The sequence below is a fragment of the Corvus kubaryi genome, unplaced genomic scaffold (genome assembly GCF_017639235.1).
Source record: "Corvus kubaryi isolate FWS band 111438036 unplaced genomic scaffold, C.kubaryi_AGA036_p1.0 37398, whole genome shotgun sequence".
Taxonomy (NCBI): domain Eukaryota; kingdom Metazoa; phylum Chordata; class Aves; order Passeriformes; family Corvidae; genus Corvus; species Corvus kubaryi.
Genome location: NW_024581137.1, coordinates 9299778 through 9323962, shown reverse-complemented (window position 1 = coordinate 9323962; position 24185 = coordinate 9299778). Strand labels below are relative to the sequence as shown.

Here is a 24185-nt window from a genome sequence, read left to right as displayed (position 1 = left end):
ATGAAATTCTTTACTGTGAGGGTGCTGAGGCACTGAGACAGGTTGGCAGAGAAGTTGTGGGTGGCCCACCTCTGGAAGTATTTAGGGCCAGGTTGGATGGGGCTCTGAGTAACCTGGTCTAGTGCAAGAAGTCCCTGCCCACAGGAGGCATGCTGGACCTAGATGATCTTTAAGACCCCTTCCAACCCAGGCCATTCTATGATTCCCTAAGTCTGTGCTTATTTGGTTCTCTAAGAACTCCTGGGCGTAAACTGAAGAGATTACCTTCCTACAGCATTCCACAGATCTTTAAGCACTAGAGAAGTTACAGAAGGCTGGAAGATTCCTTAGGTCCTTCCAGGAAAACTGAAAATTGGTTAAAAAATCATATGATTAGCTATTGGATAATAAGCCTGATATCACTTTTCATAAAAGCAGTGGAAGAAATATTGTAGAAATCTGTAAGTAGCAAATAAATGAAAAAAATTATTAAGTAAACACATGAACTCTTCAAATAAATTAACAGCTAAAAATGTTTCCTTAAATAAATTTCAAATTTCAGATTTCAAGTACAAGTTTCATCAAGCTATATAACTGTATTTTGGAAAGGTGCCTGTGTCTTCATGGCAAGTTGAATTAATTAAGTTAGAATCCAGAATATCAATAAAGCATGTGTTTAGTGGAAGCAAGTCAGGGATCATAAGCTTAGAAGCTGAGAAGGTACCTAAGAAGGTACAAAGAGCTCTTTAACCAAGCCAAGAAAGGCATAGCAAAAATTGGTGTCTGTCAGCAAAAGCCAAACACATTATGGAAATAACTGCAATTTTTGAAGGTGTAGCAGACTAACTGTTGGAAGAAGCAACCCAGGGAAGTACTTTGTGTTACATTGTGGTTCCTGTTCCAATTTGCACAGTTCTGTTATGCTTCAGTACAAGCCTTAGAGTTTTGTGACACTATTTAGCTAGGTTCCCTCTCACTCCCTCTGAAACCTATATTTAAACTGATGGCTACCCTAATTGAAGGGAGTGGAATTATCTTTGCAACTCACCACAAGTGCTTAGTCATTTTGCTAAATGGTCCCGTCATTATTAAATGATGAGTACCCTGTAATCACCTGATGTTCTGTTGCAGTTCCAGAAGCATGTTCAGCTTTTCCATCAAGCATTTGAATGTGAGCAATACAACCTTGCTTTCAGTATTATTTTTGGCACCTCTTTCATGTTACTGGAACATCAGTGCCTGTCTCTGGCTAGCTCATTACCAACCTTTGTTGCTTGCTTGGCTGGAGTTGAAGAAAATGTGTGCAAATCTTCTATAATTCCATGTGCCATGCATGAGGTAAGGTGCCTCAACTGTTTATGAAAATATGATGGAAAGACACCTGCAGAGGAGTGCTTGAAGCAATACAGCCCCTCCACCCTTGCAGAAAAGCTCTGCAAACACACTCCTTGGGACAGGCAAGTTCAACTGATGCCAAAGGGCAAGGGCCCACTGGCTTCGCTTTTAAGGTGCCCTTCTGAGGACACCTCCAGATTGCTCCCTCTGGCCCCATCCAGGACCAAAAACAGTCAGTGCCATCTGCCTACTGGAGCTGGAATTGCTTTTTTTCACTGCCAAATAATCGGTTTGAGGCAAGACAAGTCACTTGAACTAATCTCCTCTAAATAAGAATGTTCACCTAGCAAATTTACTATTATTTAATAAAAAACCACAACTGACTGAACTCCCAAGAATATTGCCATTATTTTTTGTTATTATGGGTACAGAAAGTTAGAAAAAAAAGGAAATTGTTAAAATGGACAAAAAAAAGCTACATGGAGAGCCCAGTTAATCTGGGTTAACACAACAATACCATAGTTGAGACTTAAACCTAAGCCATTCTCTGTAGTGACAAAGGAAAAACAGAAACATTATCTTTTTTCATTCCACTGAATGAAAACAGACAGTGATGCTTTACCTCGGCTCATTAAGTAGGATGCTGAGCTGGAATCTCAGCCAGCTCTTGCCTGACAAATTAGGAGCAATCTTTGGATATTTATAGAGACGAATACCTTTACTACTGCGCTATCTGATCGCAAAAAGTCATTCTCAGTATTGTAACGAGGCTTATTCAAAGTTTGTTGCAACCTGGGTGAAGCTCTCCCAAAGGGCAATCCAGCAGCTGGGGTGTCCTTGTGCATCCATGATCTAGCCTTTCCTGGGAAGCATATTTTCTGAGGTCTGCAGCCCCATGGACAATTAAGCATTTTTACTCTAGGACCATGTGATAATTCAGTAAAACAAGATTTCTTTCTACTACGTGGAGAGATAGTCTGGGGATGAGGAAAAGAGACACAAAAGATGTTGTAAAACATCTTTAAGGAAAACATCTCCCTGCATCTCATGTGGCATAGGCCTCCAGTAACTGTTTATTACATTAAAAAAGAAAACTCATCAATCATTTTAAACACTGGTGCTGGACCAGCAGTAAATCATCTTTGCAAATACAATCTTACTATGGCAATTGTGCTGGTGTTAAGAGAGCTGGTACTAAATAATAAACTCAGAGTCAGGCAGGCTCCTTTTGGAAGCTATGCTCTCATGGAAATCTTGAGCAAATTGTCGCTGATTTTTTTCTTTTTGAGCACACGCTTGTTCCAAAAACAAGAACTGTAGGTTGAAGGCTAATTTTGTGGACGAGGGGGTGAATGTGAGAATACTGATATATGTGGTGAAACTATATTGCTCTTGGCATACTGAGGACAGTTTTGGTAGCAGATTAGACATACTTCATAGTAGAGAAAAAAGTATGAAAAAAACTTTCTGATCTACAGCACGTGGACATTCTAAATAATACTTAAAAGGATGGTGATTTAGCCAAAACATTTTAACTGGAGGGTTTCCAGTATTTTGTTTCAGATCTTCAAAGAACTTAATCACTAAAATCTTGAGCCAGATAAGGAGAATGTGCATGTTACCATCCCTCCAAGCCTGCTCTCCAACCTGGCTTTAGGTTTTAGAGATTAAGCCAGTCATCAACATGAAAGATACATCTCGCTTGACTATGTGTGTTAGTCACTGAAGAAACTCTAACTTAAAGTTCAGCAAACAGGGAAAAAGCAGCAGTCTCCTTTTCTTGTTTCAAGAGTAAACATCTGGACAAGAAGGCTGGCATATGATTATGGTACAAAAGGCCCAGAGGCTGTGATAAATCAGTTTATTTTTATGATTGCAAGAGAGAGGGGAGTGTGCTTCCATTCCATCATCTATCCCCTCTCAAATAAATGTGAATAGTTAAGGAACAATTGTAGAAAGAGTTTGTGTCACTCCTGTTGAAACACCTGCTCTTCCTCTGTATGTTAGAAAATGAACACTGCAAACATAAAAACGATTGTGTTGTTGAAGGACAAGGCCATAAGCAAAGGAGGTGATTCTTTTGTCCTCCTGAAGGAAGGCACTTAGTGCCAGCAAAAAGACCAGGAAGGCCTTTTGTGTATATCTCACTGCAGATCTCAGGGCATTCATTCCACTCACTTTTTCCTGCCAAAGTTTCAATTATTCTACTCTTCTTAGGGGGACAGGCAGCCTGGTAGTCACTCTATTGGCAATGCCTTTGTTGCACACAGCCTTTGGTGAAGGTCCCTCTGAAATGAGTGCAGCCCTAGGGCAGCTGGTTAAGCATTTGCATTGTTTGGGAGCAAGATTATTCCTTGTCTCCCCAAAAAGTAGACTGCCACTTAATTCTTGACTGCAAAGGTTATGAGTAGAAACCCTAAAACCAGGTTGTTCCCATTTTACTTAAATTATTTCTTCAGCCAATGCCCTTTTGAACACATGGTCAGTGATCGTTTGGAGTGAGCTGTGCACTCAGGCAGCTCTTACAGAGCTCACACTTTAATTTGGGAAATAAGTACGATTTCCCTGTCTAGCAGAATTACCTGGCACCACCTAAATGTAAAAAATAACTTGTCCCTTTATAATCAAAGTAAAACAATTACAGATGACCATGATTTTATTGTACGGATTTCAGATTTTCTGGCTCGTTGCTAGACCAGTAGGCTTTACAGTACAGGTCCAAGGTACTTCCAGTATATACAAATGAGAGACCTCAGTTCAAACTTCTCATGCACCTATCAGGACTCTAAAACTGAATTACTGTCATGGCTGAAAGCTGATGTGTTATTCATCATCCAGTGAGATATAATTGTAAATAGCAATTATTAACTGAAGCAAACACAAGAAATATTCCATGAGGTTTAGGATATATTTTACCCAAACAACAACGTCAGTAGTCACTGTCTGCGTACTGCAAATACCAAAGACAGATACAACAGAGAAGGAAATTCAGATCTTAATTACTGAGATATGATGATCCAAATGGCAATAATTACTCCCCAAAACAAACTTCCAGAAGTCTGCTGCAAGAATGGAAAGTCAGCTTGTCACCATTGCCTGCTAGGAAGCCACTTGTTTTCTCACTGCAGCACCTGTTCAGTTTGCTGTTCTGCAAATCATTGAATTTAGAACAATCAATCAGTGCAATTTTGTCTTCACAAGCACTCTGTGTTTCCCTCATATGGATATTAGTACGTCAGAGAACAGATTTTTCAAGAGATAAAAGGAAAACAGCAGCTATCATCTGTTACAGGAAACAGACTAATACGATACTCATTATATACACACACTTTCCTACTTTATTTGCCTGACAATAATATTCATGAGCTAAGATAAATCAATACACTGAATTTCTTTTGCTCTTCTTAGTCTCTGTGCTGTAGCAGTGCATCAGAGGTAAATCTCTTGCTTCCTGGTGCTTTGAGCATCACAGTAGAATGCTGAGTCTTGAGAAGTTTGCCCCTCCTGATAGAAAGACATGCCTAATTATCTATCCAAGGAGTGGAGCATGTTTGCAGAGGTCACACTGCTCAGGCAACTTACACAACAGTTTTGCTGCTCTGCTTAAAAAGGATTTTAGTATTTAAACTGTAAACCAGATTTCCTCTATAAATAGAAGATAAAAGAGCCAACAAAACTGTATCTATAATGTAGATGCATAGTTCATAAAAAGACACATATTTGGCAGTAAACCAGGAGTTTGCTTTATGCATTTCCTGTCTTGAGTCAGAAAAACTGAACTCCAGGGATCTCTATCTATGCAGTATGTTGAAAAGTGCAGAAATGAAATGTTCCCCCTGATTAGAAGTTAAGAAAATCAGGAGTTTTATTCTATCAAAGAACTGATTAAAAATAACTATTTCATATCCTATTTAGGTAAAATTTATCCCCAAGACTGACAATGCAGAACATAACTTGGAAGGGAAGGATGCTTACAAAGCTGCATGTGGTGCCTCCACAGCTCAGGCCAAATGGGCTGCATGTTTTTTTGGTCAGTCAGAAAGCTGCTGCTGCTGCTGTGGCCTTGGTACCCCTGCAGGTTTGTGCAAAGACAGATGGCACTGTGCTATTTTGAACCATTTCGAAAACTCTGGATCTCAAACCCCAAACTAGCAGACTGCTTTATTTTCCACTACATCATTCCAGTTGACACTACAAATGCAATGCACAACTGCCTTCAAATCCTGCCAGGAGAGTCTCCAGCACTGTCTGTCTCCATCCTATTGAACATATGCTGTCTCTGCAACACGTTTCTCAGGACAGAGACTGGCTGATTGTGTGGATATTTCAAGAAGCCTTTAAAATTCCCCTAAACAGCCTGATTAAAAGGCTTTGCATGTGGAAAACAGAGCTGCAACCATGGAGGTTTGGATTAGACTGTTGCATGGGCCATGCCCCAGTTGTACTGCAGGGAAAAGGAGAAATAAAAGCAGTAGATGAATGTGTAAAACTGTGAAACAGTCTCTATTTTTATGTCAAATGCTGATCAGGGTGTGAACCACTGCAAAAAAGCACTGATACAAGGTCTCAGAGCCCTACTGAAGAGCAACATTTGCCAAGACTCAAAACCAGGCTGGTGATCAGCTGTCCTATGGCAACACAGGGCTTTATGTAAATACAAGAAGATTTTGGCATGAATATTTCACCAAAAGAAAAAGACACATAGCAGAAACAGTGGAAGAGGTAATGAAATGACAAACAGTGAAGTACAAATATTCCAGCCCCTTCCCGACTGTCCAAGTAAAATTCATAGAACAGAAATGCTTCTTACTGGTAAAATACAATGAGAAGATAGAGCACTATCTACTTCATTTGGAGTGCCTGCAATCTCTTGACAAAGACAGAAATGCCACAGCTCCATGTCATGAAGAGATGTATTTCCTGCTGATTTTTTCTTCCTTGGATTAATTTTTTTTCTTGGCACCATTTAATGTATTTGTCGGCAACACAAACAGTGGGATTGAGTGCACCCTCAGCAAGTTCGCCAACAAAACCAAGCTGTGTGGTGTAGTTGACCTGCTGGGGGGAAAGGATGCTATCCAAAGGGATTTTGATAGGCTGGAGACATGGGCCAATGGTGGGTTACATCAAAGGCCACGTGCCCAGCAGATTGAGGGATGTGATTTTTCTCCTCTGCTCCACTCTTGTAAACACCCCATCTGTCCAGCTCTGGGCCCCCCAACTTAAGAAGTACCTGGGCCAGGGGAGGGCCATGAAGATGCTCAAAGGGCTGGAGCACCTCTCCTATGAAGACAGGTTGAGAGAACTCGGGTTGAGAAGAGCCTAGAGAGGAAAAGGCTCCAGGGAGACCTTAAAACAGCCTTCCAGTACCTAAAGGGAGCTACAAGAGAGCTGGAGAGAGACTTTTCACAAGGGGCTGTAGTGACAGAAGAAGGGGAAATGGCTTCAAACTGAAAGAGGATAGGTTTAGACTGGATATCAGGAAGAAATCCTTTACAATGAGGGTGGTGAGACACTGGAACAGGTTGCAAGGAAGTTGTGGGTGTTCCACTTCTGAAAGTTTTCAGTTCCACATTGTATGCAGTTTTGAGCAGCCTGGTCTAGTGGAAGATGTCCTTGCTCATGGCAGGGGGCATGGAACTAGGGGATCTTTAAGGTATCTTCTAACTCAGGCCATTCTATGATTTTATTAATGCCCTTTCAATTTTAAAACAATGCACTGAGGGTAAACAGGGGTAAAGGATTATTGTGAGATACCAATGAGAAGAAAATTAGATAATTAAAATAAGATTTTCTTTTAAAAAATGAATATATAAGACAGTATTCCCTTCCCCAAGGAATGAATTTATTCTTTTCTGTCAAAAGGGTAATACTGAACAAGCTGGAAAAACATTCGATCCAAATTGGAGACCCAACTAGAAAATTAGATATTTAATTAATACATACAGAAATGCATGAACTGTAAAATATCTGGAATGGAAGAATATTCAGGTAAGATTTCACTGGAAAATGAGAAACGGCATTTGAATTGATAAAGTAGATGCAGTGTTAACATACTGAAGAAGGCACACCTTCTAGGAGGAAATAAATTTCTTTCTACAATCTGCTTAGTATCATTATACTTGAAATTATTTCTAGCTTATATATTGATATAAAAAAGTATAAAAATAACCATATAAACCCCAGCCCCTTTAAGATTAATGATTAAGACTCTTTAAAACTTTAAGATTAATGTAAGTTTTAGTCGCAAAATACACATATTAAATTATTAGGGCAGAGAAATGAAATCCTTGCTGTTTTCAGGTGCTAAATCATTTGCAGTATGACTAAGAGAAGAACACCAGAGAGTTAATATTCGAAGAAAAAAATCCAAGACCTAAGGAATCACATAAGCTCTCCATAGAATGTGCAGAGATTTTTGCTGAATCAGCTTAAGTAGAGATTTTAAGTAGAATTTGATGGCTTATCTGGAGTAAAGCTTATGATGTTTCACTAAATGTTTGGCATCCTCGGTCTCAGGGGCTTTCTGTTCAAGTATTTGATGCTGATTATGTGATACAGGTCACCACCTATCTATTATAGTTTTCCATTCAGTGTTTTCTCCCCACCCTCCTTTTTCACCACTGTTTTTCTGTATCTCCTTTATTCTTATTTCAGGTGTTTCCTTCATCCCTGTTTTATTCCAGATATTATCATCAGTTATATCCTTTATTCTATTGTTGCATCTACCAGTTCCCCTCTACTTTTTTTCTGGTGGGTTTTTTTTGACAAATACTTTTCTTTGAAACCTTAAGCATCGTGGTTGTTTCATGCCCCTGGGTGATGTGGATTGGTAGACTGCGGTGGGGTGATAAAACAGTTGTTGTCAAGACACCTGTCTCAGACCAGAGGAGTTCTTCACAGAAATCTGGAAAAATTGACTTATTTGAGAAGCCTCAGGTACTCCAAGAACACAGGCATGTGTGAGAGTTTCTGTGCTAGGAAACCTTAGTGTTGTTCATCACGATCTCTATGTTGAACTGAAGTACTGAATCCTCTAAAATATGATAGGCTTCCTCCAGTTCTTAATACTCTATTACTGATTGAAGCAGTTTGGTGTAAGCTGAGGCAAGAGCAAAACCACTAATGATTGTTTTCCCCGAAAAATCTGCACTTCTCTTTTTCATCCCTCTTCTGAAACTGGTGAAAAGAAACACTTTAAATATTGCTGCTGGTAGTTTCAATCTAATAGTGAGCTTTGTGACAGTCGCACGTCTGACAGCATTGAAATGCACAGAGAACACTTAGTCTGACACATTAACAGATGCACAGTGAGGCTGAAATATTCTGGATATGCTGAATTTGCTGGGCATAACATTTAGCTGTGCATCTGTGCATGTAGCCACAGCATGTTCCAGTTCATGGCATGTGCAAAGCCGAGTTTAATTTCATAGGCACAGTGGTGAGTTGTCCAGGATTTCTGAATGACAAGCAACTTTCACAGACTATCTGCTGGGCTGCTGAGTGGATATGAGTCAGAAGAAGAGCTGGAAAAAGGAATGTGAGAGGTGACCTGTAAAAGCAATTTGTGTCTTTTAGCAGCTGCCAAGCTAGTAGGTATGCATCTGCAGAAACTCTACCTGTGGACTCTATTTAAGCATGCTCAGCACCAAGCTCTGCCAGAGGAGCTGAGTAATGGCATAAGAAATCCCCAGTATCCTTTAGAAAAGTACTTGGGATTTCTGTGGATGAGTCCATCTGAAAACTGGAAAAGATTGAAATGAGTATTTTTAAAATTTCTTTTCTCCTTGTCTTCAGTTTGTTACTAATAGGAGGAGTTTGATTCAGGCAGCAATTTAGATAATAAAGGTGAACGCTAGATTGAGATTGCAGGAGTTTAAGATGTAGAGAACCCTGTCATTTTGCCTTAGAAAATCTGTGGCTAGTTGGTGTGTTTGCCATAAGAGGTTGGCGGATGTGTTTGTAAATCAGTTAAATAGCAGAGCAGTGAGGTTGCTGGTCAGAGAGGGGCCTTCTGTCAGCTGCTCAAACTGAAAAGGTCACAGCAAGGGTAGCACTGATCACACGATCCTGTTCATCAGCTTGTCCTTGCCTATGGAGAGGGAGAGCAATGTGCTGCTAATTTTGTCTGTGACACTGAATTACTGTGACTGGAGGTCCAAGAGGATGGAAATGAGCCAGCCCAAAACTTGATGCCCTCTGTTTAAGATCTGTGAAAGTAGCACAAGCTGAAGCCAAACTGCCACACGCTCAGCTGGGACAGTTGTTGCGCATTTTGACAGGAGATCTGACTTTGTTAGGGAATGGATGCCAATCCACAATAATTAAGAAGAAGCAGATGGGTGAGGTAAAGATATATTTGCTCATTTCTTTGACTTGTGGTCAGGCAGTAAGAAAAACACAAAGGAACAAGAAAAAACTGGTACCTCCCAAGGACAGCTGATCAAGTGCCATTTCCCAAACCGTCCGTTCCTCCAACCTGGCACCACAGAAGCAGGACGACCCTATTTGATCCACAAGCGTCTGGCATCAGCCATCTTTCTAGCTTATGGACCCTGTTGATTTGTCACCACCGTTTCGTTCCCTATGTCTGTGTTCCTCATAGCCTCTTCCATGCCACTCCTTAGTCCCTTCGGCTCTTCGTTATTTTCTCCCCCATCCAGAGGCATTTACCCAAATTTGCTACAAGAACCTGATATTCAGATGGCACCGCTGCTGCTTAAGTCTCACAGAAAGAAAATTGTCTAACCAGTTAATATAAATTCCTACTTTTTTTTTTTTTCCCCAAAACATAGACATGTTTGATGATTACCATTTGAGTTCTGGAAGAAAGGAGGAAGTGTATGCAATCTGGTCATGCTAAGAGCCTGGAGAAAGCTGACCTGCAGAGCCCTGCCATGCTTTACAGACCACATCTCAGCTTTGGGTGCCTGGGCTCCTGGTGGCTGGGAGCCTGAGGGCCACTGAAATGTCAGTAAGCAGAGGAGAGAAGGAGCTGGGTCCAGAGCAACAGAGACAGCATTCTCAATCCATCTGCAGCAACAGGATGCAGCCTGACCTGAGTGTTGCTGAAATAAAAGCTGCCTGCTGCAAAATTTAGATGTGAGCTGCAGCCACATTTAGATGTGAGGGAACTAGGCAGAGCAGTAAATGGAGTCAGAGGATGAGGGTGGGAGGAGAAGGGAGATACTGGCTAGCCAAGAAGCCTGCAGCAAGTGTGTGTGTGAGGAGAGCTCCCCAAATTTCTTTTATTTTGGAGACAGCTGAAGCAATTGAAATATTACTGAAATGCACAACTTTTAGTAATAAGAGGTGTCCTAAGCCTGCTGCCCTCACATGGGGCTGTGGGGAAGCTCAAAGGCAGGCAGGCTGGGAACTGGGAGAGAAATGCAGGGGAACTTGTGTACCTGTCTGCCCTATATTATGATTTTTCTTGTGTTTAACATGGCTTTTAATTGGACTGAATACATTACTTTAACAATTATGTACAAAGTAAATTTCTTAAAAAAAAATAACAGCCATAGGTAAGTCTTAAGGAAGAACTGGAAATGACCAGCTGGGAAGTAATAGAAATTAATTTGGTGTGTAAGTGCCATGCACACCACTGAAAAGCCACAAAACCAGTGCAGAAAGAGCTGGATGTGCAGCACTGTTGGTAAAGCAATCACACTGGGAATACAGGATAGTGTCTGAATGCTGTGATGAATATCTTACTGGATAATTCGTGATGAGGGAAACTAGAAGGAGGGCAGATCCAGGTCTGAACACAAAATGGGAGTTTGTCAAGCTCATCATGTCCCACTCTTCCTCCCTGTTCCCCACTCTCTCTCTGATCCTCTCAGAATAAAGTGAAAATGCAAAACAACTCTAGTATTTCCCATTCATTTACTTTCCTGTATGAGGACAGGGTGTAGCCCATTATTCTAATTCCAGAAAAAAACAAACTCCTTCATAAATTTAATGCTCTGGTTTCAGTGCATCCCTCAGCAGAAAGGATGTGGCACACCACAAACACCACCCAGGAACCAGATGCAATGCAAACTGAGCTGCTATACAAGCATTCCTTCATCCCTGGAGGGGACACTATTACAAAGTCAAGATAACAGACTTAAGCAATTAAGATATGCTCTATGCATTAATGGAGAGAAATCTGTGGATTCCTGCAAGCTTGCAGGCACTTAGTGGAGAGCTGCTACATAGGCTCTTTTCTCAAGGTAAAGGAAGTACCGGAAAGTATGGCAGTGTAAAAAAATATTTTCAGCTGACATGATGTTACAACACCACTTAAATGTCCTGCCTTCTCATGCTGACCTAGAAACTCAGCAGGGTCGTGTGCCCCCTGATATAACCACGTCCAGTCCTTTGCTCTGAGCAAAATAATGCTTAGGTTTGCCTGAGGGAATGTAAAATGCTTTGAGAAGCTGTATTTGAAGTTCGTGTCACTCCCTCCCTCCTGTAGCTTTTGCAATCACCAACTTCTGCACTTTTAGAGTCAGATCAGTTTTAGCCACTGATACACTGCTGTTTTTTCTCCATATGCCCTTTTCTCCATATGTTGGTTTTCCTCCATATGCTCTTTTCATATATAGAGGGTGGGTTACAGAGAGCTCATTAGCCTTTGCATGTCCTTCATAACCTCTAACTCTCATCCTGTGATGCCAGGAAGTCAAATTTGGCAACTATCTTATTAAATGCATATTTTTGTCTACATTTAAATTAGTGGAAAACTTAAGATGTTACCTATGAAAAATGCAAAGAAAGTCTTTAAGTCCTGGTCAAAGTAATACAGAAATAGTAGACCATTCCTAATTTCATTAGTCAAGTTATTGACTGTCTTGCAAAGAATCCCATGTGATTCCCATGATCCCACAATCCCACGTACAGAAGCAGGAAACCAAGAGGTTGCCATTGCTCCAGGGAGACTGACAAATATGCTAATTTTATGTTAAGTGAGCATTTACTGAGTGAAGAAAGTACATATTTTCAAGGTGCTAAACTGAAACTAAATCAAATTTGGCTGAGAAAGATATGACAGATTGATGATTTACATTAGCAATTGTAATAGTATTTTGCTTTGAAGATGTCTCTCAATATCAGTATTTCTGAGATGTCTCATCAACCACAACTCAAAAAATTCTTTTCAAATTATTCGATGTCTCATCACCCACAACTCAAAAAATTATTTTCAAATTGTTCTAAAAACAAAGCTTTTTTTTTTTTTTTTTTTTTCTGGAGTATTTATTTTGGAGTAGCTGGAGTAGCTGGAGTATTTTAAACAATTCAATTTTTCTGACACTTGATGATAAATTCATTTCTCTCCCTGGACATTTTTGAAATAACTGTATATATGATGGTGCAACTTTCACCCAGTTTGGATTCTGCAACTGATAAGAAGGATCAGGAGGCAATTTTTTGATCAATAAGCATTTCATGTAACAATGAGACAGATGACAATCTCTCTCCAAAAAAAGAAAAAGAAAATTCAGAACACAGTCTGAAGAGGACAGAAAGTAGAAACAAAAACAGTGGCAGTATATATTATCTTGCTATCAGACTGAACAAAAAAAAATGTTACCTTTTGGTGGGAGACTGACTGTAACCTTACTCAACTTCTTCAGTTGGAAGTGGGGTACAACTCTGGTGTTAAGGTAGCTGAGAGCCATTGAGGTAGATTTGTGAGTTCATATAGTCATAAAGGAGAGATTTCTAGGTAGTGGTCTACATTTATGGGAGAGGAAACAGGCTTCTCTAAGAGAAAGTTGTAAACATGTGAGTTTATTCCTGTTATATTTAAAGGAGCAGTTTATGAACTAGTCACTGTACTGCAGATTAAATACAGTTTTATTATGGCATATAAATCTAAGAATCAGTGACTGTCATGGTCAGTGGCATAACACTGCTACTATTATGTCAGATTTAGTATCAGAATAAACAACCAAGCTGCAGCACAAGGAGCCATTAGTGATGTTGACTGTGCTGTAGAAAACCTTTGAATCTAATTCAGGAAGCTATTTAAACTGAATGCTATTCCTAATACTGTACTACACTATCCTATCCTATCCTATCCTAGTACCATATGACATTATTCTCTTGAAATTTCGGCAAAACATTCAAATAAGGTACCCTAATTTAAGACCCCTCCCCCCCAAAATAAAAAAAAAGGAAAAAAGCCCAGCAAAGGAAATGACAGAATCATTTCAAATAATCAGTCTCTGCTGAGTGGTGTCAGCTCTATTGGCTTGACAAGTTTTAAAACAATGTCACTGATACAACCACAATGCCTGTTGTTATTTACAGCATGGGCATAGCTGAAGCCATTGGGAATCCCCCAATCTTCTGAGTGAGTTCCTTCTCCATGACAATTAATAGTGTTTTAACTGTACCCTGAAATATGCAGATGTAGAAAGCATTACTGTACCTATCAGAAAGGGCTTATTTAGAGAGTGTATATATACAGCTTTAAAATTTGCTGAGCAGAAACACTTGAAAATAGACATCAGACAGGTTTTGGTTCTGTAATTTAAACAATGAGATAATTTCTTTTAAAAGAAATGCAAAGTAGCCTACAGTCAAAGGTCTGGCTTAACAGGAAAATGTTGAAGTGTCTTTATATACTTCTCTTTCTTTTTGTGATAGTGGGAGTTAAGCAAATTATTCACCATGAATAATTTAGTCTACGAATTTATAGTTCTATATAAAGGTCCTAAAGAAAGATTATCTTATCTTCACATTTATTCATTGCTTAATATTGTTTGAGGAACATGTTTATTTTACTATTTCTTGGATATACTCATGCAGAACAGGTGGTTTTTTTCTTCTACAAAGAGCAGCAGCACAACATAAACTTACTTTACATTCTATATACAGTCTACGTAAGTGGAGTTTAGTAGTGTGAAGATTGTGTTGAGCCTTTGAACAGAGATAAATTTCATCCTAAAAAGCTGGAGAGCTTAAAACCGCATGGACAGGCCCAGGCTTCTCGGAGAGAATGAAAGCTGTCCAGGCCTAAGGCAGCTCTGAGCCCCGACACACAAAGGTGCATTAGTGCAGCACTTCTCCAGGATCCCTGGTCCTACACTCCTTTTGGGGGTTTGTTCTTTCAGGCACAGGAGCACATGCCATGAAATTCCTATCTAATTCATACTCCAGAAACTCCCACATCCCTTGTTCTTCCCAGGTTCTCCAGCAACCTGAGCAAACTTTCTCCTAGGAAAGAGATTCTAGGAAACCTCTGGTGCTTCTGGCATAAGAGGCCACTGCAGATCAGAAGAGGACACAGGCACCTTCAAATTATCAATGATGGGAGTGAAAACTAGTACAGCTCTTGAGGGAGACGTTTGACTTGATCCCAATGAGCCTCTAAAATACGGGGCCTCAGTCACTTCCCTTTCCATCCGACAACCTCTGCAATATTTTGGTCAGTCTATGTGTTGTTTTGCTATGATTTTTCCCTAAGTGAAACAAGTGTCAAATAAAACCTGAGCTTCTTTTAAATTTTCAAACAATGAGTGAGTTTTGAATAAGATGTAATTTCTTTATCTGTCTTTACAAGAAATGGCATGGAAATAATCTGCACCCTTAGCCAAAATAATCTAGCCAGAACACTATTTCTATAGCTATTTCTTATCAAAACATTAGGGCATATTCACATTTTTTGGGAATGTTTTATATCTGGAACTATGGGTAGAAGTTGCACAAGCCAGGTAAAGTAATGTAAACTTTTAAGACCTGTGCCTTGGCTTATTAAAGACAATTTTTTTGTCAATTCTGTCTGTTATCTTAGGGCAGTTCTATTCTAATTTTTGATTTTTCCTTTGAATATACTTGGAGAAAAATTATAAGATACTGTACTTTCAGCTTCAGGAATACCTCTGACTTTTTCAGACTGTGTAACACTTTTTTTTTTTTTTAAGTGATTTAAAAGCCTTGAAGGTGCTCTGAGTTCTTCAGTTTCGCTATCTATGCCATTAGAATTTCATGGGGCCAACAGCACATTTTATTGATGTCATGTTTCTTTGGCACTTGAACGTAGTTGTGTCTGAAATAAATTAGTATTAGATACTACACAGTACAGGCAATATAATTCCTGTCTTCCTGTGGTAGGGAAAAGTTGTATAACCAAGATATGCCACCTTAACAAAATACAGGAGTTAGGAAAAGGTCAGTCTAATTACTAGAGTTTAAGTTTTCATTTTATTCCCTTGCTTTTAAATAGTGTTATCAGTGTTTTGAATGTCAGATAAGACTTGTGCAAATACTCTGTTCAAGATGGCACTAACCAAATTAAATTGCCTTACAATCTCCTTTTCTTTTCTTTTCTTTTCTTTTCCTTTCCTTTCCTTTTTTTTTTTTTTTCAGAGCCAGTAGATTAATACTTTGGAAAGAACTGTAAAACAATGGGATAATTTTCTCAGCAAGATTCTGTCGACTGATTTATATGAAACAATTTTCTGAGACATGTTAAAGCACAAGTGAAATAACTTTAGAATTTAGGGGAGTACTGCATCCTGTTAGAGGCTGGTTTGCATGCTAGAAGACCATGAGAATAAAGGGTGACCTTCTGGAGCTGTTGAATGCCCATGAAAGATTTGAAGACTGGGAATCAGTGAAGTCTCTTCACAGAGAATAGTGCAAGAGGAAATGAAAAGGCAGCTGCCATTACAAAGTATGAGAGGGGCTGAGAGGTGAAGAATCACCTGAAGGGTAAGAGTGAAAAGTTTATGGGGGGAAATGGCTCCAGCTGATTTTTGGAAGAGCAAAGCTGGCTATACTCATGACAACTGAGATTACCTAAGCACCTAATTTAATCCAGTTTGCCTGGGGTTGACCATCTGCCTCTCTGGAGTTGCAGCAGATGAATCCTGCAATATTCTGAAAAATGGGAAGAAGATGTTGCATGGATGCTGAGAGGCATCAATGAATATTTTTGGCTTCTCTTCTTCATTTTAGTTCTCAAATAAAAGACAAAATTCACTTGGGCTACCCTAATTTCTGACTCAGAAGTTATTTGGGTCAAACTGGCAATTCTAAGTGTTTATCATGTCCCTTGGATGGGAGACCTGTAGATGGGAAATATTCCTTTCTGAATATGGCTTGTAGGTAGGATTTCTCAGAGAAAAACCAGACGGATCAAAATCAGAGATCTGGAAGAAAAGAAAAATTACTTTTATTTCCATCAGGTTTTGACTAGAAGAGCTGTGGAACATTTCTGCCTTTACCAGAAACACTTCAAAGAGTGAGTATGGACAGACAGATCTGAGATCAGAGAGACAGACAATAATAAATCCCAGAGGTGTTTCAACCAGGCTGATAGCATTATACAGGAGGAATAGGGGAAGGAGAATTGTCCAGATGTTATATTTTTGTATGACAATTCATACATAACTCTTGCAGGGGAAAGCACATCTTTAATATTCAACTTCTACCTGCTGTAGCAGGAGGGCTCCCAATATGACAATATGCATTCTCACTGAGATTACAATACTGAATGTTAATGCTGGTGCCCAGAAATGAAGCAGCAGGAAGTTACCTTGAAGTAAGTTGGTGGATGAATTGACTGCATACTAGCTGGTTTTTTTCTCATTATCAGTGAAAGTAGGCTGAGCTACGCTGCACTCAGATTGTCTCTCTGCACTGCAAAATGAAGGAGAGCAGCAGAGCTCAAGCTGTGGAGCTCTGAATGCCAAACTACTAACATATATAATGAAGTGTTAACCTCATTATGATCATGAAGTAATAGTAGATACATGTCAAAGATGTGTAGCAGAAGAATACTTTTAAATTATTCATGATCTATTTACAGCTCTGCACTATCTTCTAAGATGCAAATTTAAAAGCTGACAAAAAGTGCCTGACAGTATAGAGATCTAATTCTAAACTGGTGTTTTATATATATATATTAGCATTAACTTCCTATCAGGTGATGTCAATGTCTAACAGCATACCCAAACTGAGCACCAATTAGAACTATGCCTATATCCTTTGCAGAATTTTTAAATCAAGGCTATCAAAACCCCCTTTTCAATGATGGTAAGTGTTCTCAAAGAGATAAAGTGTTCATTCCTTGGCATGAAACAAACCCTCTAAGTGATAAAACTCTGCAGTTGTGTGGAAGCATGGACACTGAAGCTGATTTTGAAAGTGTGTGTTGGTTTTGGTAGGATGAATTACATGGGAGATCATCGATGGTTTTCAGCTACAAGTGTTGAAGCACCAAATTGCCAGGCTTTTTCTATAGAAAAGAAAGTATCTTATCTAGGAATAAAGAATGATTACTTCCTGGAATAATTGCCATTAGTCACTGCTGGAAATTCAAAGCATTTTGAACTTTTGCCTCCTATTATTCAGTATCTATTTGTAGAGAGAAGCCATACAACAAAAAAACAATTCTTCTTTCTATACCTACCTAAGCCGTGAAGCAATGTCATTTATCTTCTCCTTTTTGTGAAGTTTTTCTGTGTTCTCTCCTTTGCACACTTGAAACTAACTACTTGGCTAGTAGTTAGAGTTGGTCTTACCTCCCATCAGTTCGAGGTGGTGAATGTCACAATGAATCCAGAGAAATGTCTCCTCACCAATTTTAATTTTCACCATAAACACCAGTAAAGAAACAGAAACTCCAATCAGGGAACAATAAAAAAGTCTTTACATTAATGTCAGGAAAACTCCACCACATCTAGAAATTGACCTTCTACCACTTCTTCTCAAGGAAACTGACTTTTGTGAAAAGAATCCAGGCCCTTGGGGTTGATTTCTAGGGCCTCTCTTTAGCTGTAGAGTGATGGCAGCTGCTTTTGTAAGAAGGAAGGCAGACCTGAAAGGTGTCTCCCCTTTGGCTACTTTTACTAGAAGTCCCTGAAGAACACTAGCTTGAGGTGGAGACAAAAACAGAGCCCACAGAGGTGAGCTCCAGGGACAGCTGTCAATTCTGAAAATTATAATCCGTGTGATGATGACTCATATTATGTCAATTGTTTCCAAGTGGATATTTAAGTATTTCTGAAAAGATACAATTTAACTTGGAGTGGTTGGTGGAGATGAAGGCAAGAAGCATATTCCCTTTACTTCCCTGCCACTTTCTCAAAAGCAACTCTTGTCTGATCTTGGTGTTTCTGTGCTCACTCATATATCCTGTTAAGAAACTCTCAAATTATTTCTGTTCACCAGAATGACACTTTTACAAAATCATGTGTAATTATGTCTAGCTAATTCCTTATAAATACATATTAAATGCCAAGGAAATGCACCACTTTTAGTTATAAAGTACAGACCAAGACAGTACAGGTGTAGGTCTCTAAAAAGGACATGAAGACAAAGCTGAGTATTGCATCCAAACTCACTACACTTAATGGAAAAATCAAACCTCTGCTCTACCTCAGTAATGAGCTTCAAGTTGCAGCCTACATGAAAATAGTAGATGGCGGTCACATTGTCAAACTTTTGGATTTTTCTCTTCATATCTTATAATCCAGATAGCCAGGTTCTCCATTTTGCCTTGTGTGCAAGCCCTCAAAGCCTAAATATATGTAAATACCAGATTAAAGAACTTCCTTGAAACATTAACAATACTTTCCTATAATTTTTGTAAAATCCTGCATTTCTCTAGAGCTACTATTTTTGTTACTAGACATTAATGTAAAAGAGGATTTTTCATTTGCTGTCTCTTTTAGCTTTATTTCATACCTCAAATCATAATCCATTTTTCCTGGGTAAGAATTATATACTAAACGCCTTTACCTCCAGTTTTCCAAAAGGCTAAAATTATTTTATTTCAGTGTTTTTCAAGCCAATGAACAAAGGCGTTTTTTAAAAAGTATTTCAAGGAAACAGAAAGCATCTCAACTTAAAGAAGAAAAGTTCTCCCTGATTGCAACTCAAACATTTTTGTTGTGGTGTCTGATGTGATCCTCCTACTTTACAGAAAATATTATGAGCAGTTATGAAGCAACATTTTATTAATCAACCATATTTTTGTAAGACCTAGAGCAGAGAGAGGTGTTGTATTGTGGTAGGTGTTGTACAAGGGATCATTTCCGATGGGGAGCAGATGAACTCCCTATCACAGCAAGCACAGCTGTGGCAGGAGCGGCTGCTCCTATGCAAATAACACTAATAAAAATGGAAATAAGACAGACAGAAGACCAGTTTCCTAGTAAGATTGTTCCGAGTGCTCTTCAAAAACCCATCAGTCTTTAAAAATAGGGCCTTGCATTCATTTTTGCTGACAAATAAGAATTGCATTGTATGGGAACAACAGAAACTGAATGCAAGTGATGCCAGAGTAGCAGTGAAATGGGAGGCTACTCCCATATTGGCCATTTGGAGAATGTAATTGCATATGGGCACAAATTGCAACTTGATCTATGTATCCACATCTTCTGTTGGTTCTAATCCCTCTCGACCACTAAAATATGCCTAGTCAGTATGAAGTGATAGCTAGAGGCTTTAAAGATACTGAATTCTATGTCTACTTTGCCCTTCAAACTGCTGCGCTTGGGTAACCCTGTTAACTGAGCTCTTCCCTCATTCAACATGACTCCAGTAAACATGAGGTTACTCCATGAGACTCCAGTTCAACATGAGCACAGTAAAGCTCATCAACAGACATGGTCAGTTATACAACAATTTTACACTGGGAAATCCATCTCTTCACAGTGAAGTTCAATTTTTCTCTGGTAGAAAGAATAAAAAAGAATACAAGTTTTGTTTTGTTTTGTTTTCTTGTTGGTTTCTTTAGTAATGATATGTTCTTCTGCTTAATAAAATGTCCTATTTTGAAAGACAATAACAAACAGAAAGGAAGAAGCAAAAGAATCATATTCCCAAAAGGGCTAATATAATCCCATGCTGTTAGAAAAATTGAGTCAGAGCACCAGCTCTGGTCTAGATGCCTAAATTAAGTGAGGTGAGATGGGAGTGCACCCAGTTTCCAGAGACTGACCAAAATCAGACTGCATCATCTTTTGTACCATCAACAGAAGTGACTTGGAAAGTTCCAGAAAATAGTTCATGACTCTCCTGATAGCCAGTAATTTTAAGACTTTTCATTTCCTATTTCACAGAAGTTCTACATGTTAAATTTTAAAACCGAAACAAATAGAAAAGTGTATCTACAAAAAAATCCCATTAGCCATGTGATCAATTTCTTTTTCACTTCAAAAAACAGTGCAAAGGGATCACAGATTAACGCCTTAGCCACTTAACAAAGAAAAGTTTGCAATTTTCTAGATTAATCTCTTCACTGAGTTCAAGCAAAGCATATCTCTGCACAAAGCATTTAGAGGAAATAATATTAATTCCCCTTTATCTCTGAAAAGGAGAAAAAGCCCTCCTTTAAAACTGCAAACGTTGGGAAGAATTGATTCTTAAAGTGAGTAACCTTGGAAATTCATGTAAGAAGTCAGTAGCAGAAAAATTAAGCAATGCTCTATAGGATGGTCTAAAAGTGAGGCCAAGGCATCTGTATTGCCCCTTGAATTCCTCTGGGGAGCTGGCCAGGAAACTGCTGCACTGGAAATAACCGTGAGATCCATAAAAAGGATAGAAATTGTCCAGAGGAGTGTTGCTTCAGGTGTTACAGACTCCAAAGGACCTTGCTAGTGGGCGTTCCTGTGAGAGAGTGATGGTTTGCCAGAGTGATGAGGGACAGTTATGACACAAGAGGATGCACAGGGATAAGAAGGCTGTCTGCATGGATAAAGACATTATACAAGGCACACAATAACTTCACAGTGAATGATAATATTCAAAATAACTTCAATATCTCCTGATAGAAGCAGTGGTCTCAGTAATTTCCTTTTATTGCCTCCATCTGACACTGAGAGCATAATGAAACCTCACAAAGACAATGTTACAAGGGTCTCTTTGCCCTTATCTTTTTTTTCCCCATGCATGGCAGACAATTACTTATTTGTGTGCTCATCAGTCTCTGTGAACAGGTGAACATAAGGCCTCCTTTAAGTATAACTCCAGTATCACCACTTTCTGAACAAGAATGACGTGTCCAGCAAGCATCCTGCTACACACATATCATTGTTCCAGGTATAAAGTGAAGTCTTACCTATAACTTTTCCTAGGAATAGTGCCTTTGGGGAATTGAACTGAATGTCAGATGTGGCTGGCAGGCTGTAACTTGTTGGAGGATAGTGATCAAGCTGGAGAAAGAGAAAAGAAATGATGAGTATTTTGAACTGATCTGCTTCTTACAGTTCTGATCAACCAGGTCTACTTCATGGAGTTTATGCCATCACTTATAACGTCTAATACACTTGACTTTCATTTTCATAAAGGGAAAACAACAGTAAACCCCCTTCCTTCCATATCTGCCATATCCACAGTTCCCCAGGCCTGGAGAATACCTATACTGAATATATTTTTGTTCTGATTGCTGAAGAATCACATCAGTTTTTGCCTATGTGCTTCGATTGCTAAATATAGCAACAGCATCAATAATAAAACAACTTATTCTTTCCATAGAAATAGATTTCCATTTGGGACCTATGTTACTGCTAAAGCTAGATTTACATAGCTCAGGTGTTGGGCATTTTTCTTCTCTCAGAAAAGTCATAAATTAATAAGGCATTCTTTTTTTGCACTACATGCTTATTGCTTTCTTGTTGAGAATGTTGTTCAATTTTATTGTGATGATGCCCATTGAAACCTAAATAAATTCAATAGTAGTCAACTTAGCTAAATAGTTTAATCTACAGGAAATGCATATTGTCCCTCATATGACACAGCAACCATGTTACATTAGCATATTTCCCCCTGGTTTTTAGCTATTTAACAGAAAAATGTGAAGAAAGAGAGTAATAAAATGAATTGCCTGTGCTTAGTAATAGTGCTGTTAACAGAGTTTAATATAGCTCAATAGAGTTTTGATGTTCACATTTCATAAAGGTAACTGGGATGAATTTTTATCTCTACTGTTGTTATTTATTTTCTCAGCCTTGCATGTTTATTACACAGGCTTAAAGAGGACAGAACAGTAATAGTTTACTTTATTCTGGCCTTGCCTTGGCACAAAACAGGATAGAAACTAATATATGTGATTTAAGACTTTAGAGGGTACAATAGACTGCAGAAGTAATTCTCAAAAAATGGCAACTCTACAGGGCATGCAATATTTTCACATATCTTTTTGCCATGTTTCTAATTTCAAAATGTTATTGTGCATTACTTTGTTTTAATGATACTGCAAATGCTCAGTTCAGTGGTTAAAAGTAAATGAATGGCAGGTAGCATAGAACTGAAGGGCTGAATCCCCTGATACCCTGGAATACTGTGAGCTCAGGTAAAGCCTACTGGTGTCATGAATCTGCAGAGGCAACCATCTCAAAAACTATAATTTGGAGGAGTCCTGTCTTTCTCATAATTCCCCATAAAACCCCAAGAAGAAAAGTGTATATATGTAGTAGACAGGAAAAACAGTCTCTGCAGTTTGCAAAAAAGATCTAGCAAGTCTTAATATTCAGAAATGATTCTTAATTTGTCATAACTAGTATTCACACCGATTATTTTGAGATAAATACATGGAAAAACATAGTTCCATCTTCTTACTCAGAAAATAAGGGGCTTCAGTTTGTTCAGAGTATCTTGAACAGTTTTTCTTAGATTTTTAATAAAGAGCAGAAATACACATTTTACCTGAAATGAGAGTTATATAAATTCAAATTCAAAAGAGTTATTTTTGAAAGGGTGTAGTCAATAAAAAGGGTTGAAATACAAAACAGATTGCAACCTCAACCACCTCAGGCCCTACTAAGTACAGACTTAAGTGCTTACTATTGGTTTTCCTGATGGAAGGGAAATGTTCCGACATCCAACATGGCAAGTGCCAGACCCATTTTCAATGGGAACTGCAGGCATATCAGGTGGAAAAAAAATTCTTATTTCAGGAGACAAATAGAAATGGCTCAGATCTCTCATGGTATTTACCCTTGTGTTATTAAATGAAAGGTGTAGACTTTAGAGAGGTGTATCAGGTAAAGATTGGTGAAGACTAATCCACAAAACACTGGTTCTCCATTCTCTCATATGTCAAGAGGTTAACCTCATGTAACTTTTTTGCCTGCAGTGGAATTGTTTCCAATACATACTCAGGATTCATCTTCTAGGTTTTCCTTTTATTAATATGACTTTAAATATGCTGAAGAAACTCTGATAAAATAATCTGGCATAATACTACATGCATTGGTCTCTGTCAGTATCATCAACATATGGGTTCTTTCTTTTTCAGAATCAATCTGGAGCAATTCTGAAATATTTCTTTTTGTTGTGATCTGGAATCTGAGCAGTGGTGTTGATAGAGCATCATTAATCAGATAAAATATGAATGAATTAAAATAATTATCAATCTATGATTTAACTTATCGACTTATGGTGGATGTCCTAAAGCAGTAGCCATGTGTCCACTGTCAGAGTAACAAATAATTAGTAACAAGTAATAAAAAACCCATCCCTGCCTAATGTACATACTGCCTTTACCTGGGTACACTGGTTGTGTCTGCAGGACATACATCAAAATGAAAAGTCAATTTAAAACATGAACCACTGTGAACATTTGCATGCACAATTACAGAATATCAAATCCTGCCAGCTGCATTGTGAAAAGACTCCCTTTGTCTTCAGGTAGTGCTCAGGATGTGGAAAGGCCCTCTCTTTCCCCATCTTGGAACAGGTTAGTTAGCAGTAACCTTGGCCAGATTTAAAAAAAACCCCTCAAAAGTCCTTCCAATGACCTCACCTTCCCTTGGGACTTCAGCATAGCAGAGCATTCTGTCCTGATACAGAGGCAAAAGGGGTTGCAATAATGAGGCTAATGATGTGTTACATTGCAGGCTCTAACAGGAACAGACACTTTACTGCTGAGG

The 24185-nt window shown here is 38.8% G+C and overlaps 1 protein-coding gene and 1 long non-coding RNA gene across 2 annotated transcripts in view; one reads left to right on the top strand and one right to left on the bottom strand.

The window, feature by feature from the left end:
- The window catches only part of CNTNAP2 (contactin associated protein 2), a 1035266-nt gene that overhangs the window by 43403 nt on the left and 967678 nt on the right, over positions 1-24185 (bottom strand). The window contains exon 21 of the mRNA XM_042044203.1: positions 21374-21467. Within this exon, the coding sequence (XP_041900137.1) occupies positions 21374-21467 (94 nt within the window). The remainder of the gene's footprint in view (positions 1-21373; positions 21468-24185) is intronic.
- LOC121671903 lies at positions 86-6998 on the top strand. Its single transcript, XR_006018659.1, has 3 exons — positions 86-108; positions 1437-1440; positions 6909-6998. It is a non-coding gene; the product is annotated as an uncharacterized LOC121671903 (long non-coding RNA).